General features: G+C 47.2%; 1 protein-coding gene across 1 annotated transcript in view; it reads right to left on the bottom strand.

Moving 5' to 3' along the window:
* Positions 1 to 15,953, bottom strand: part of USP40 (ubiquitin specific peptidase 40) — a 56,078-nt gene that overhangs the window by 25,741 nt on the left and 14,384 nt on the right. The window contains 7 exon segments of the mRNA XM_074189844.1: positions 8,720 to 9,048; positions 10,100 to 10,170; positions 11,133 to 11,217; positions 12,105 to 12,279; positions 12,515 to 12,596; positions 13,721 to 14,054; positions 15,319 to 15,426. Coding sequence (XP_074045945.1) covers positions 8,720 to 9,048; positions 10,100 to 10,170; positions 11,133 to 11,217; positions 12,105 to 12,279; positions 12,515 to 12,596; positions 13,721 to 14,054; positions 15,319 to 15,426 — 1,184 coding nt within the window.

The following is a 15,953-nucleotide window of genomic DNA, read 5'->3' on the forward strand; positions in this document are numbered from 1 at the left end:
TCTCCTCAGCACCCCCAGGGTCTCCACCAGCTTGTCTTCCTCTACCTCATGCCAGCACCACCCTACTTGGGCTGCTTATGTTCATCCTGAGTTCTTTGAGAAGAATGGTCAAGCATCCTGAGAAATGACATCTTTTTGCCTTGTCATCCACAAGGAACCAACCTTGGCTAATCTAGAGGACTCTATCTTCCAACTCCTTTCAGTTGTCAACTAACATGCCTGAGCTTCGATCCCATCTGTCACTTTGGGGAGTCTTTGAGGCAGACAGCCCTCTCCATTCACTCTCCCTGCCCATCCTCCTCCAGCTCTCTTCCTTTTCTATTCTCACCTCCTCAATTTCTGACCAGGTCACTCACCCCCAAATCTCTGCAAGGTGACCAACCGATGATCTCTCAGTAAGAATCCTGACAACCTCTTCTCAGACCTCATCCTTTTCCCTGCTTTGGCCCCTGCCAAATCTAACAGCACTAACTGACCCACTCAGGGAAGCTGTCCTGAAACTGCTCTCAGCTGGCTCCCTTGATCCATACAGCCAGGTCCCACACCATAGGTGGGTGACCCCCCCCCCAGGCTCTGCTCTGGGCCCTCTTGGCAGATCCCATAAGTTCCATGGCCTTGCCAACAGACTCTATAGAGACAACTCTCAGATGGAGCCTGAAGTCTCAGGGTCCCCCCTCATCCCCACACCAACCCTAACTCAATACATCCAAAACCAAGGTGTCTGTCCCCAGATACCAGCTCCTCTCCTGGAGTCCCTGTTGCTAAAGACACCGCCACCACTTCCATTGCCCAGACAGGATGCCACCTCAAGTCATCTCTGATACCTCTTTCATCTCCCTCTCCCCCTAAATCCCAACCAATGCCAACTTTTCAGCCACCATCTTCTCACATGAGTTCTACTCTCCCCTCAACATTCTTTAAATCTCAGCTGGCCAGCCCCAAACCAAGAAGACACTCCCACAGCTCCCCCCAGAACTTCACAATCTGGCTCCCACTGCCCTGACCCTACACTGATCTCTCTGCTGCTCCTCGCCCAAATGTCCATCTCCCATCTCCAGGCCTCTGCACAGAGCATCCTCCTGGTCAGGAATGCCCTCCCTCTTCCCCTCTGACCCTTAGGAATGCCATCTTCCTTCAAGGTCAGCACAAGTCCCACCTCTTACATGAGGTCCATAGGTCTGAGCATCCTCTCCATACCCCTCCAGGGAGCTGCACCTCTACTTTTACCTGGTTTCAGTGACTGTGAGAATGCAATAGAGGAAGGGGATGAGTCTCCAGATGCAGCCATCTCCAGGAAGCTTAACAAGCCAACAGCCTTCCAGTTCAGTGGCAGATGGTGCTAATCCCCACCTCTCTTACCAGCACTCCCCACCCTTGCCCAAAGGGCATCAGGCTGGGCTCTGAGATGCACTCAGGAGTAGAAACAAGGGGCTGGCCTAACTCTGTCCAGTCAAGGCCCCAAAAGGTCACCATCAAAGGGAAAAGAGACAGAAAGGCAACTCCTAAACAACTAAGAAGGAAGAAAACATTTAAAAACTCAGAGTCCAAGCAGATCAATCAACAATCAAGGGGAGGGACCAGTCAAACCACTGCAAATGTATCTCAAAAATGAGACACCCCCCCAGTCCTAAGTGGCAGAGGGCTGTGAGGACCCCAAGACAACATCAAAACACTCAAGAAAGAACTCTGCTTCTTGAAAAACGTTCCGAGGAAACAAATGGGCAGAATGTCCCTGCATCAGGGGAGAACTCCTGAGTCCAGGCTGGGGAGTCTCTTCCAGGAAGTGAATGAGACAACTAATGGGGAAGGCGGCTCCCCTGAAGGGAAGGATCTTCTAGTAGAAGAGGAGCAAAGAGAGGTGCAGACGATGAGCCAAAAACCTCATCACCCTACGGAAGGAGGTCCCCAAGAAAATATCCCAGGCCTTCTGAACCCAAAAAGTAAAGCACCAATCCAAGGAATGCCCACATCTGGGGAAAGCCTGAGCTCTTCCAAAGATAACAAAGAGAGAATCCAGGAAGCCAAAACTCCTACACCTGCCAGAAGTGGACAAGACAGAGTATCACGTCCCAAGACAAATGGAGACATGGGGCCCACCCAAGGAGAGAAGCACCAGATGGACTCAGACTCTTACCCTGGCAAAAACAATAGAAACACAAAAAGGATAAAAGGTACAATCAAACACCACAAGGAAGGAAAGAATTTGATCCATTTTTAGAGATTTTTAAAAAGGAAAGGGCAAATATAGAAAATACAGAGTTGAACAAATTACTGGAGAAACTATAAGAGCTAAAAGATGAGTGGCATCTTCTAAATGGCATTGCTTAACAACATGTACATTTCTTAGCACATCATGAAACTTTTACAAAAACAAAATCATTTCTTAGGTTACAGAAATCTTGATAACAATGAAAAGAAGCATAAATAGTAGACACATCCTTTACAGACAACTATGTAATAAAAAGAGACCATGGCTGGAGGAGTCCAAACAAGAAAAAGAATCCTAAATGGAAACTTAATGAAATCCTAAATAACAAGGGGGTCAAAGAAGAAATCACAGAAACAATTAGTAATTACATAAAAGAGAAATCACGATGATAAAACCACACAATACATTTACAGTTCAAACAGTCCTGGGGGAAGGGAGGCAGGAAGGAATAACATCCCTAAAAATATGCATCAACAAAATGGGGAAAACTTTTAGTCAACCTAATTAAAAATAAAGGTGGAAAAATCAAATTAATAAAATAGAAACAAAACAAAATCAGAAATAAAAAAGGACTATCATAACCCACTAAATACAAAACTGAGAACATCAAAGGAAAAAAGAGGAACACATCCAAAAAAATAAAATACCTAATCTAACAGAATTTCACTAAGGAAATAAGCATTAGCTGTAAAGAACTATCAAAGGAAAAAAACAGGAAAAAATTGAGAAAAAAGTGCTCTGGGGTGGCTAGGTGGTGCAGTGGACAGAGCACTGGCCCTGGAGTCAGGAGTACCTGAGTTCAAATCCGGCCTCAGACACTTAATAATTACCTAGCTGTGTGGCCTTGGGCAAGCCACTTAATCCCAATGCCTTGTAAAAATTTTTTAAAAAGTGCTCTAATCCAAATTCTTTTATGAAATGATAAGAAAATAGGAAGCTAGGGAGGGGAACTACACACCAGAATCAGGAATGAGTAAGTTCAAAAATTTTAAATAAAATCCCATTAAACAGACTATGGCTACTTGTTGAAGAATTTGTTCAACAGAACCAAATGGACTTTAGACCCAGGACACAGGGACAGTACACTATTAGAAAAATGATCAACAAAATTAATCTAATTAAAACCAAGATATGTCAAACCTCATGATTACTTCAATATCTTCAGAAAAAAACCTAGGAAAAAGTACACTTTTTAAACTAAAAACAGATAAACCTCATATGCCTAAAGAAACATTTTTGTTTTGTTTTGTTTTTTTAAAAAAAAATCTGTAAAACAAAAGCTTCTCATATGTGATGGAATACAAGAAATTACAGCTGTAAAGATAACAAAAGAAGAGACAAAACTATCCCTAATCACTGATAACATGTTTAATTTAGAAAATCTCAGGGAATCAGCAGTTACTGAGACAATGAGTTCCACAAAGTTAGAAGTTAAAATAAAATACAAATCAACAGCATTAAATCTAGGAGATAATAAAGGAAAATCCCATTCAAACTAACTTCAAAATGTATAATGTATTAGGGAAATCAATTTACCAAAGTACATTCAATACTAATTTCAATTATAAAGTGTTCCTTAAGGAAATAAAGAATAATTTTAAAAACAGAAGAATATTCAATGTGCATTCCTAGGTCATACCAATATTAAAAAAAAATGAATAGACTACTAAAGTTCATCAAATTATCAAAGGAATACTTTGCAGAACTCAATAAAACTAACAAAAATCATTTTAAAAACAAAAGAGCTACATTATTAAAAGAAATTCAAAAAGAGAGAAGGATAAAGGGAAGGATGAAGGGGAATAACATTTTCAGATGTCAAACCATATTATAAAGCAGCAGTCATTTGGTTAAAAAATAAAGAAACAAATAAATGGCATAATCTGCTCAACTGGGGAATATTAAAATAATGGAACTCAATAAAAAATGTTTAATTAATCTGAAAACATAAATTAGTTAAAAGAAAATTCCCCATCTTATGAGAAATGCTGGAATAACCAGAAAGCAATTTGGCAAAAATTGGGCTGAATACAATATATTAAGCCATATTCTGTAAGAAATTCCATGGATCCATGGATTCATCTACTGAATATGAAAGACCATACTATTAAAAAAAAAAAAACCAAGAAGAGAAATTGATGACAGACCCTCACAGTTCTGGGGAGATGAGTGATTTACTAAAAAAAGGTAATCACAAGATAAAACAAAGAACTGAAAATGCATCTAAGAAAAGGAGTCAAATTTTGAAAAAAACTATCAAAAATTTTTAGATATGAGTTTGGTAGCCAAAGAAATGAACAGATACAAACATCCACATATACTGACCTGTTTATATACTGCCCATTGCCTTGCAAAAAAAGACCTCAAGAGATTGAGTGGGGTGGGGGTGGGGGGAAGAGAAATGGGAGGAAATCACTGGATCTAAACAAATGGTTCTCAAAAAAAAACCCATTAACAACTGTGGGAGAAAATGCCTCAACCACCCATGCAAAGCACATCAGTCCAACCCTAAGGATTCACCTCATACGCACACTCAACACAAAACAATCAAAACTTAACATTGCAAAATTAATCATTCAATAAATATTTGTCAAATACTTTGGATCAGGGAATCACAGGAGCTCAAATAAATACATACAAAACAAACTATAAGTGGAAAAAATGAGAGATAATGAACAATGAAAAAGGCAACAGAATTAGGATGGAGAAAGGAGTTTTATAAAATGTGAGGTTTTAATGGGGACTTAAAGGAAGCCAGAAAGTCAATAGGTGGAGGAAGACAGTTTTAGCTATGGGGAACAACCACAGAAAAGGCCCAGAGATGGAAAGTCTAGCTCATGGAACAACCAGGTGGCCAGTGTTAGTAGACCAAAGAGGATTTGGGGGAAGTAAAGTGCAAGAAGACTGCAAGGGAAGGAGAAGGCTGTGCGATAAAGGGCATTTTGTATTTGATCCTGGAGAAAACAGAGAGTCACTGGAGTTTACTGAGTCGGGTGTGTGTGTGGGGGGGGGGGGGGGAGGGTGTAACCATAAGACCTATACTCTACAAAAAAATCATTTTTGTGGCTCCTAAAGAATGGATTGGAGAGGGCAAAGTCTTGATGCAGTTACCCCCTCCCACACACCCCACCCCTACCACTGTGCCCCAGCAGCTCCTGCAATAGTCCTCGTTTAAAGAGATAAGGGCTCAAACCAGGGCCGGGGCAGTGTCAGAGAAGAGAAGAGAGTGAGGTAATCATAGATACTGCAGCATGAAAGCGAGAGATCTTGCACCATGTTGGATATGGGCAGTGAGAGGGAGTAAGGTCTCCAGGGGAACTCCTAGGGTGGGAGCCTGAGGGACTGGGAAGATGGGAGTATTCTCTACAATGAGAACAATAACAATAATGTTTGTCCATCATTTTTGAAGAAGACCATGACATCAGGGAGGTGAGGCCATGACAAGCACATGAATTGGATTTGGGTGAGGGAGAGGCTGTGCTAAGTCATCAGCCTCACTTTCTCCTTCAGAGCCATCAGGGTCCAATGGCCAAATATGAATGAGGAGAATTAGAGATGGCCCTGGATGCTGGGCAATCAGGGTTAAGTGACCAGCCCAAGGTCACACAGCTAGCAAGTGTCAGAGGTCACATTCGAACTCCTGTCCCACTATCCTCCTGTTTCTAAAGCCACACCATCTAGCTGCTCACAATGAGAGGGAAGTGAAGAGGGGAAAAAATTTAGAAGGAAAGACAAGTTCTGTTTTTGTTTCAGTTCAAAACATCTAAAGGGTAGTTGGAGATGCAGGACTGGAGGGCTGCAGATAGATTTGGGCAAGAAAGGAAGATCTGAGAATCATCTGTATGGAGATGATCATTAAATCCAAAAACCCAACTGAAGTAGCAAAAAGGGAGAAGAAAGCACAAGACAGAAATCTGTGGCTAGAGGAGGATTCAGCAAAGAAGACAGAGAAAAAGCAGTTGGACTGGGAGGAAAAGATCAAGGAGAAACTAGTGACCTAAAGAGAAGAGAGCATCCAAGTGGAGAGAGTGATCCACAGTGTTCAAGGCAGCAGAGAGGTTATGGGGAATGAGGACTGAGAAAAGACCAAAGGACTTGGTCATCAAGAGATTACCAGTCAGTCTGTAGAGAGTAATTTTAGTGGAATAATGAGGTCAGAAGCCAAACTAGGCCTGTACGGGGTTAAGATAGCATGAGAGTAGAGGAAGCTAGATGGCACAGTGGATGCAGCACCAGCCCTGGGAGGCAGGGGTCTCTGCTGAGTGGAACAAATCAGGGCATTTGAAGGGGGAGGAGCAGGTCTGGGAGAATTGGAGTGGGACAGTGAGCTGCTGAGGGAGGTATAGGATTGACTATCTAGCAGCAGTGAAGGCCCAGCTGAGGCTATGTACTATAAATCTGCAGTGGACCCATGCAGGTGCATGATTTTCTCCACCACCTTTCAGGAACAGGTGTGCAAGCCCAACGGCAATGAATGGCGTATTTACCATTCATCCAAGATTGAGATTTGGGTGGACATAACTAGTGATATGATGATGGGATCAGGGATTCAAGGGAGAAGAGCAAGAGTCAAGGAGTCAAGAAGGGGAGAAGAGGAGAAAGTGACTAGTGGGGGGGGGGGCTGTCTGGGAAAGAATCAAGGGGTCAATGAATTGGAGATTACAGTGAGGATGATGAGTAGAATTGTTTGGAGAAAGCAGAGGGTGAGGTGAAAGTCAATGGATTACAGTCAAGTAAGGGGATTTTGGAATATTTGAACATAAAGGTGTTACATTTGTGGGTGGTAAGGCCATCTTTGTATGTGGCTGGGGTGGTGGGGAAGGAGTAGCTCTTCAAAAATAAGTGGCTGAAGGCAGCTAGGTGGCACAATGGATAAAGTACTGGCCCTGGAGCCAGGAGGAAATGAGTTCAAATCCGGCCTCAGACACTTAGTAATTGCCTAGGCAAGTCACTTAACCCCATTGCCTTAAATGAATACAATACAATAAAATAAAATAAATGTACAAAAAATAAGTGGTTGAAGAACTGAGTGCTAGGAATTTTGAAAGAAAATCAATACACATGCCAAAGTCCCTAGTAGGAGGGCAAGAGTTGAGGAGGAGACCAAAATTCCAAGCCAGCTATTAAGCATCTTGAGGAAGAATGGGAGTGAGGGCTGTAGACACCATTCATCAAGATCTTCACTGGGTGGAAAACATGAATAGTATGAACTTCAAAGGAAGAGAGGTAATAAAAAAGAGACATGAAAAGACACCCCTCCCCAGCCCCTATGGCCCCCAGAGTGGCACATTTATCTGCTTTCATATTTTATTAACATATTCATCAATTTTGCTCATTTTTTCTTTTCCTCTTTTTCATTTTAAAAAATATTTGCTCTATGGGACAGCTCCCTGTGAAAGAGGAAAGATTCAGGGGGAAATTCAGGTGATGTAAAGATAAAAAATCAATAATTTAAAAAAGGAACATCAATAGTAGAGTGATGCGTTGCTTTAAATAGACTGCAGAAATTCTGGTCGAGACAATACAGATTTTCCAACAAAACATTCACATTTGGAGTCCCTACAGTTAATATTTTTGGTTTATAGACAGTCTAAAGACAATGACTTTAATATCCTTTGTCCCCTTTCCCACCATCCATATGGAAGTAGAAAGAATCATACAGAACCAAGGACCAGTCCTGAATCTGCTTTGCTTTACGGATGGCCATAGAAAAAGAATGGCTGGGGGCAGCTAGGTGGCATAGTGGATAAAGCACCAGACTTGGAGTCAGGAGTACCTGGGTTCAAATCTGGTCTCAGACACTTAATAATTACCTAGCTGTGTGGCCTTGGGCAAGCCACTTAACCCCATTTACCTTACAAAAAAAAAAAAAACCCTAAAAAAAGAAAAAAAAGAAAAAGAATGGCCATTGTATGGTCACAACCTAAATCCTGCTTGTCTTACAGCAAAGACAAAGGAAATGTTACCACTTTCCCTATTAATGGCAGCCAAGTCAAGTAAGCAGTTCTGAAGTATCCTGCATCCACTGGACTAAAGTTTTTGAGAAGTGATACAGACACCTGGACCAATAAAGGACAGAAAGAACTCATTTCACAGAACTAACATCAGAAAACCTAAGCAACGTTCGGGGAAGAGCATGCCCCTTGTTGAAGAGGGGACTGAGGAGATGAAGATAACAGACAGGGAGGGAAGAAATGCTGACCAGGGAAGGACCAGAATGAGTCACAAGGTAGCAGCTCCCAAGGGACCTGATCAGTGGGCACTACTGTCCCAAGAGACACACCCAAGGTCTCACCCAGTTTTCCTCTCATTCTTCTGAGGGACAACATCATCAATCAAGTCTATCATTACAGAAACTTGCTCCGCGGTCCACTTGCAACAATGCTGTGCCCTTCACCGAACACCCCATGAGCCTCAAAGACCAAGCACTGTCATTCTCGAGAGAGCATCAATCTAAGGCCTGCTCATAAAATCAGTTTTAAACAGTGGTCCACCTGTTGAATGAGTTACCTTTGGTCATAGCTGCTTGAGTTTACTATCCACAGGGAGCTGCCGTCTTTTAGGCCATGTTCTCTGATTGTCTCTTCCAAGCTCTCCTTGGGAATGACTGTCCAGTTCTCCAGGTCGAGGACTCGAGAGCCGGTAATGTTCACCAGGATGATGCCAACAGGGGACGCTAAAGCTGCAAATATGGTGCCTATTACAGCGTTCGAGGGAAACACATGTTGGGTTTCTACAAATGAATGCCCCTTTTCTTCATCGCTGTCATTTGTCAGCTGAAGGATATTCAAAAGGATGGGAACAGTGTCATCACCAGTTGGAATCTTGACCCCACCAACCTGTCAAATAAGGTCAAAACAAAGTCAAATCCAGTTCAGGAGAATAATAATCTCAAGTAACTCCTAAGCTATGAAAATGTCACTCAACTGTCTCTGGGATATCAACAGGTCAGCCTCACAAATCTCTCATGCCAATCCTCTCCTTTTCATCCTCATCTGCTCTTCCCCACCCCCACCCCCCACCCCCTGCCAAGAAGATGAAGACAATGAATGCCCTCCAACCCTGGATACCAGTGGTGACAGATTCTTCTTCCTAAAACGTCACCTTGCTCTCCCGGCACATCCCTGCTCACAGCTTTCAGAGCCTGCCCTCTTTCTGCCAGACGAAGCCCAAACTTGTCAAACTAATTCTAAAGGCTCTTCTCACCTGCCCTTTCCAGTCTTTTCTTTGTTACATCCCAGTATGAACCAGTCCCTCTGGCAGGACCAATCTCCTGGCAAACTTTGATCAGGCCCTGACCCTGGTCTGAATGCAGCCAATGCCCTGCTACTTAAATCCATCCAGGGTGAGGGCCCAGGTCTCTTCCCGCCTCTCCCAAGATGTCTTTCTCCATCACTGCCTTCCCTAGATACCTAAATACATCCACTCGTTGCCAGCACCAGTCACTTTGGCATGCCATGATCTACTTTGGGCTGGCTAGGGGGACTTACGTGCCTTCCTGTCTCTCCCCAGTGAAATGTTAACTGCTTCAGGGCATCTCACACATCTGGGGGGGGCCTCACATACCCTAATACAGCACTAGGGACAAAGAAGGTGCTCCAGAAAGCCCTGACGAATGAATCGAAATTTCAAGCTCAACAAATGAAAAACCGCCACCCCAAAACAGCCAAATCCTTTACAAATCCAAGCTTTGAAAGATGAATGAGAACTAGAGCCATCACCGCCAGGAGACAGCAGGTCAGAGGCCAGGTCTCCTCACACCTGTTCCCGAGTTTCTCATTCTTCTTGGTTATTAGATTAGAACAAGATGTAAACTGTCAGCAGGTGATCTTATTGCAATTATAGTAAAATGTTATAGTCAGAAGAAAGATTTCCTCAAGTTGTGTTTACCTCCATCCCATTCCACACAAAGATGTCTTCCCCATCGGTCATTTCAATTTCATGCAATGTCAGTTCATCTCCTACAAAGATGGGATCACCAGTGAAACCACTCATCACCATCATGGAAAACCATGCCGCCTCCTCTCTGCACACGGCCCTTTGCAGAGAGCTTGGACCCCGAGTGGAAGCTACATGGGGGCTTCGGAAAAGACAAAGGCAACCAAGAACCTTCTGTCTGATGAGCTAGCTGCCAAGGCTTTCCCCAGCAGCAGGTGTCTGAGAATTTGAGGGCCGAGGTCCCCATCAGGACACACTTCTAGCAGAGAAAGCAGGAGGCCCATGCCCAGGCTTTGGCAGCTGAATTAGCACTGTGCCCCTGGGGAGCAATCTCTTCAGAGCTGACCAAAGCCTGTTATACCCAGGCTCCTTCTACCAAGTATGGTTGCTGGTCTCTAACTGAGAATCCCTAGCAATGCCATTAAGGGAATCGACTGTTGGATTCCAGTGGCGGTGGGGCTTGAGGAAAGGTAGATAGGTGGACAAAAAGAGCCAAGATGACAGGCAGCAGGAAGCTCTGGAAAGATCTCTGCAGGGCCCCTTCCTCACCCTGCCTCTCAGGCTGCCCATCTGGCAAGGAAGGGTCACAGAAGCTAAAGGAAGCACCCCACCCCCACCCCGGCCCCAGGGAATACTATGTCCTGCTCTCAGCTTGGCCACAAGGGATCTCGGCTCATCAGTCACCGGACCTATCCAAACTACCGCTCAGGCAATGTCGAGGATGACCAGGCAGTCCAACGCCTCACCCAGGCAGAGACTGCCAACCCACCAAGGAGCAGAGTGAAAGGGCAGCAGGAAAGCAGGGAGGCCAGGGCTGCTGCATGGGGAGGAGGAGAGGATGGACTATGAGGTGCTAAGGCCCCTCCTGGGCTCGGCCTGCCTCCAGCCCCGCCGCAGCAGGCTCCATCTAAGGGATGGGGGCAGACAAAGAGGGGCCGGAGAGCAGGGTCATGTCACTGCATCTCACGGAGGACAAGGGGCCTACCTTCAAGGGTCTGGCAAACATGGAGTCCTGCAGGCACGAGCTTGGCAAAGCTGAGCACCAGGTCCCCTTCCCAGAATCCCAGGAGCTGGAGATGAAGGAAGAGAGGGAGAGCTGACTTTGGTCAGAGGCCAGAAACAAGTCCAGGCTGACCTGAAGGACCCTTTCTCCCATAGCTTGCTCGACCCCTGGCTGAAGGTGCCGGGTCCCCAGGCTGGCATGGTGCTCAGAACAAAACAGGTCTGAGACCACCCAGCAGTGGAGGACAGTAGGCCAAGGGGATGTCCCCACGTCCAACTAGCAAGGAGTTCCACTAGGACCTGATTAACCCTGGTCAAATGGCATCTAACCTGGGAAAAAACTTTTCCTTCTTGGTAAAAAAATGACAGCCACCTAGATGCAGAGGAAGGCAGAGGCCCTGCGCTTATCCCCTCTTCTACCTGTGTGAAGTCACTGCTCCTCCCTGGGACTCAGGCTCCTTACCTGTAAACTGAATCACTAAAAACATGACGGTCCACACCTAAGACTCCACTAAGACTCTCTCTTGCCCTGTCACAGGCAGGGGGTCACATGGCTCCTTCAAACATGTCAGAGGCTTCTGCCCCTCAACGAACACAACAATTGAAATGATAAAGCAAAGTCCTGGGCCAGTGACAGCTATCTCAAGTGTGCCATTTCTCCTCAATCACCACCTGCTTCTGGCAGTGCCATTCTCCCCAATGAAATGACTCTAAGATATAAGTGGGCACCAAGCAGATCTTCATCCTCTTGTCAAAAAACTGCTAACCTAGAATGTACCAGTCCCTGAGGAGGCAGGCAAGCAGAGCCGGGCCTGGAAAAGGAAGGCTGCATGGGGGGCTCTAGTGTCTCCGCTCCCACTCTCTCCACATGGCTGCCCCATCCCCAGCCCAGGATGCCATCAACATTCTGGCCTCCACTTGCAAGCAGGCTCGAGTCCACGTAAATAGACATCACCTGAAAGATCAACTGCCGAAGATCCCCTAAAGTTTTCCTTCTGTCGATGGTCAAGTTAAACATGCATTCTTCTATTCTGGAGGAAGAGGGGTGCAGGGCCCCATCATAAAACTCATAGCGGGAGCCCAGGTGGAGATGCAGTTCGAGGTTGTTGAGCACAGAGTCATAGTCAGCCCTGCAAAGCATCACAGTCAAGGAGGCATGAGTCCCTTAGGACCCTTAAAGTTGTTCCAATACCAACAGTCTCTTCCCCAAAAAACTCTCATCCCATGAACCTGACTGTCAACACTGCCTAGAGCCCCTCCCCAAAGAGCAGCCTCCTCATGCTGAGCAGAACCCAACCGGGCCAGCCTGGTTGTCAGCCTGACTCAAGGTCTTGAAAGCCCACAGCCAGGCTTGACTGAACTGACCTTTTCTTCTGCAGCTCACTGTTGGCCTCATACACCTCCTGCAGCAGGTGACTCGGAACCTTGTAGCGTGGATTGGACTGAGCTGCAAACAAAAGACCTTGTGAATCCGAGGTCAGCCAAAGGCAGGTAGGTTCAGGACGTCAGCCCCAGCCAGGCCCCACTTCCCTTTGAGGGTCATCCTAATCAGACTCTGTTCTTCCCTCTGGGCATGGCCCTAGCTGCTCGGAGTCCATCAGCCCCATGACATCTGGCCTGAAGCCGTCTCCCAGGCCCCCAGGCCATATCCAGTGTCATCCCTGCCAGCTGTGGCACCGTCACTCGGCAGGGAGTGGGAGACCCTCTCAGAGGCATCCCACCACCTATCTGACCACCAATTAGCCTTGGATACAAGATCAAGTCTCTCCTGACCTGGTTCTAAGGATATTCCTTCCCTGGTCAACTGTGATGCTTCCTAAGCCCCTCCCCTGGGTGCCTACGCTCTGCCGGGCAGCAAGGATATAAACACAAAAAAAGGAGCCTTCCATTCTATGGGGGAGACAACACATAGGATTCAGACAAGACCACCCTTGGGAGGGTCGACAGGCAGGAACCAGAAACCTCAGCCCTCTGGAAACCCCGATGCCAGCTCTCCTGGAGAGAGCATGGGGGAGGCCACCCCAGCCCCTGGTCCCCACCAAGCTCCACTTTAACTCCAGAAGGGAGGAGGGATGACTGTCAGCTCCAAGGTGGCCCACAAGGTTTGAAGTTTGCTCATAGCCAAAGGTGTCCAAAGGGAGGCAGTAGGTGGGGCAGAAATGCCCAAGACGGGTCTTCTATAGTCTCATCTCCCCATCTCCCCTCCCTAGATGCAGGCCAATAATGAGAGGTCTGGGGCTTTGAGGGAGGAGGGCTCCAGCTGCACAAGCCAGGGGACCCCCTCCCCAACCAAGGAGAGTTCAGCAATGATAATGGCCAACATGTCAAAAGTACCTGATCTCAACAGATCCTCCTGGTTGCTTTACTGAGAAGGAAACCGAGGCAGTCAGAGGCCGAGGGACTTGCATAAGGTCCCCCAGCTAGTCAGGGTGCAGGGACTGGCTTGCCCAGCTCTCTGGGGACAGGCCTCACAGGTCCCCCAGCAGGGAGCTGAGAGCACTCACTCTGCAGTTGTTCTCCAAGGTCAAGCCCCCTGACCCCTAAGCATCACATGTCCAAGCGTGGTTGTACCTTCGAGAGGCCTCTGCAACTGGGTCTTCCGGTAGAACAGCATGTAGGCACTCTCTTTGCCCTGGAATTGCTTCTCGATGTCCACTTCCTGGATGGGCTCCACCAGGGAATCATTTATATCAAACCAATGAGGGCCTTCTGTGCTGGCCTCCGACCACTGATCCCCAGCAGATTCGGCTCCAGAAGCCGCAAGTTCCTCTGTTTGAGAAGGGGCTCCGGGGAGGGGCTGCTCTAGATCAACAGGGGATGTCCAGGGAGGGCTGGCATCCCTCCTCAGACTGACCTTGCTGGGATTGGAGCTAAGCAAAAACACGTCAGAATGGGCCTGCAAAAACTGAAAGAGAAGAAATCCAAAAGAACTCCAGTTAGCCATAACCTGGAATGACCTCACACAACTCCCTGAGAAAGGAGGAACCACAGAGAGGACCCAAGCCCCCCAGCAGGGGCCTGGGGGGGCCCCCAGAGATGTGCAAACTCATTTTACAAAGGAAGAAACAAGGGCTCTGTTTATTCCCTCGGGCTCCTTCTGGGGTGAAGGGCTGTCTAAAACAAAGGCATCATGACCTTGGTCTATCCACTTTAGGCTATTTTAACTAGGTCCTGTTTCTCTGTCCATGAAGATAACATTAGAGATGGTCAGAGCAGGGTCCTGAGCCAGAGGGTGCCCCAAGCACTCTGAGAATGCCAGAAAGGAAGAAGAGAAGCAGAGGGGCACTTGGATCAAATGTGGAGCCAGAAGCAGCCCAAAGTCACCAGACCCCATCCCAGTGGGCAACAGGGAATGGGAAAGCCGGCCCCTCCAAGAGCCTGCTGCTACAGGACGGCAGCCCTGGCTGAGAAGCAGAAGAGCCATTCTCCTCCTCCCAAGGCCTCCATCATCCAAGGATTCCATCCTCGGCCAGTAGATCAAGGGAGCTAGAGACTAAGGACCAAAACCCAGAGGCAGGTCCCCACGGAGAGGCCCTCAGCCAAGATTCTCCTTGCTCCGGTCCATCCTCCTCACAGTGCAGATTTGGTCACACCACCTTCTCTGAACGCCATACACAGTTCCCTTATTGCCTCCAAGATCATACAAAATCCCGAGGGGCTTTCAGAGTTCCTTTCCAGTGTTCCTTTCCACCTTTCCACCTACTCTTCATTTGCCCCCACTGTGCCTGCTGCCTCCTCATCTTCTCCAGGAAGCCTCCCCTGAGTTCCCCATCTTACAAATGCCCCTTCAGAGATTCTCTCTATCTTCTCTGGACACAGTGGCTGGCAGATGGTCTCCCCATTGACTGGAAGCGCCTTGAGGACAAGGGTTGTCTCTGCCCTCTCAGCAAGGGCATAGTTCTGGATCCAAAGAACCAAGGCTGGGCTGGGTCTGACAGCTGACCATGCTCTTGACCCAAAAGGTCCCAACACCAGCCTAGGACCCTGATTCACTGAGATAAATGGGACAGAAAGAGATGGACTGAGATGGCTCAAGAACTCTGAGCCAGGCAGGGAGGTCCCTTCTAAGACAGGAAGCCAGGCTCAGTCAAAGGCAGCCCTCACTCTGTCTCAGAGGGCCGAGCACCAGAGGCCAGAGGAGTCACCTGGCCAGTGGGGGGCTGTTGTACCTTCAGCAGGGGCCCATGCTGTTTCCGATACTTCTTGTTCCAAGAAATTTCTATGCTTGCTAAGAGCTTTTGGCCCAGCTGGTCCACAGGAATCAGTTTATTTTCCTCCTTCAGAAAGAAAGATTAGAACCCATCAGAACAAGTGTGCTCAAATGAAAGAGGAATCCAAGGGTAAAAACGCCAGGTGAGAAGCAGGGAGGTGCACCCAGCAACATTCTCCAAGAGCTAGAGAGCCAGGCCGGGACGGGGTGAGATTTCACTCTAGGACTGAGCGGGGCAGGACCAGAGCCCCACCACCCGCCTCTCCCTCCCCTGCCCAGCTCCAAGTCTCCAGGATAAAGCAAAGTCGCCATCATCCCGACGGGGGTGTCTCGTGGGCATCCTCCCTGCCAAAAGCTATGACCTGGGATGCATTTCTAGAGCTCCTGTCCACAGTGAAAACAAAGCAGTTGCAGCACTGGCTTGAATCCAAAGTGAAGTGGATCGGTAAAACCGGGACTGTACCCAAATAACAATTATGCCCCCCCAAGACTAGATGATCAACCTGCCCATTCCCACAGAACTCAAGGGCACCCCAAACTGACTACTCTATGACCCACCTCCCCCCCTCTCTTTCCCCTTATGACCCTGGAGCT

Source organism: Macrotis lagotis, chromosome 5 (genome assembly GCF_037893015.1).
Source record: "Macrotis lagotis isolate mMagLag1 chromosome 5, bilby.v1.9.chrom.fasta, whole genome shotgun sequence".
Taxonomy (NCBI): Eukaryota; Metazoa; Chordata; class Mammalia; order Peramelemorphia; family Peramelidae; genus Macrotis; species Macrotis lagotis.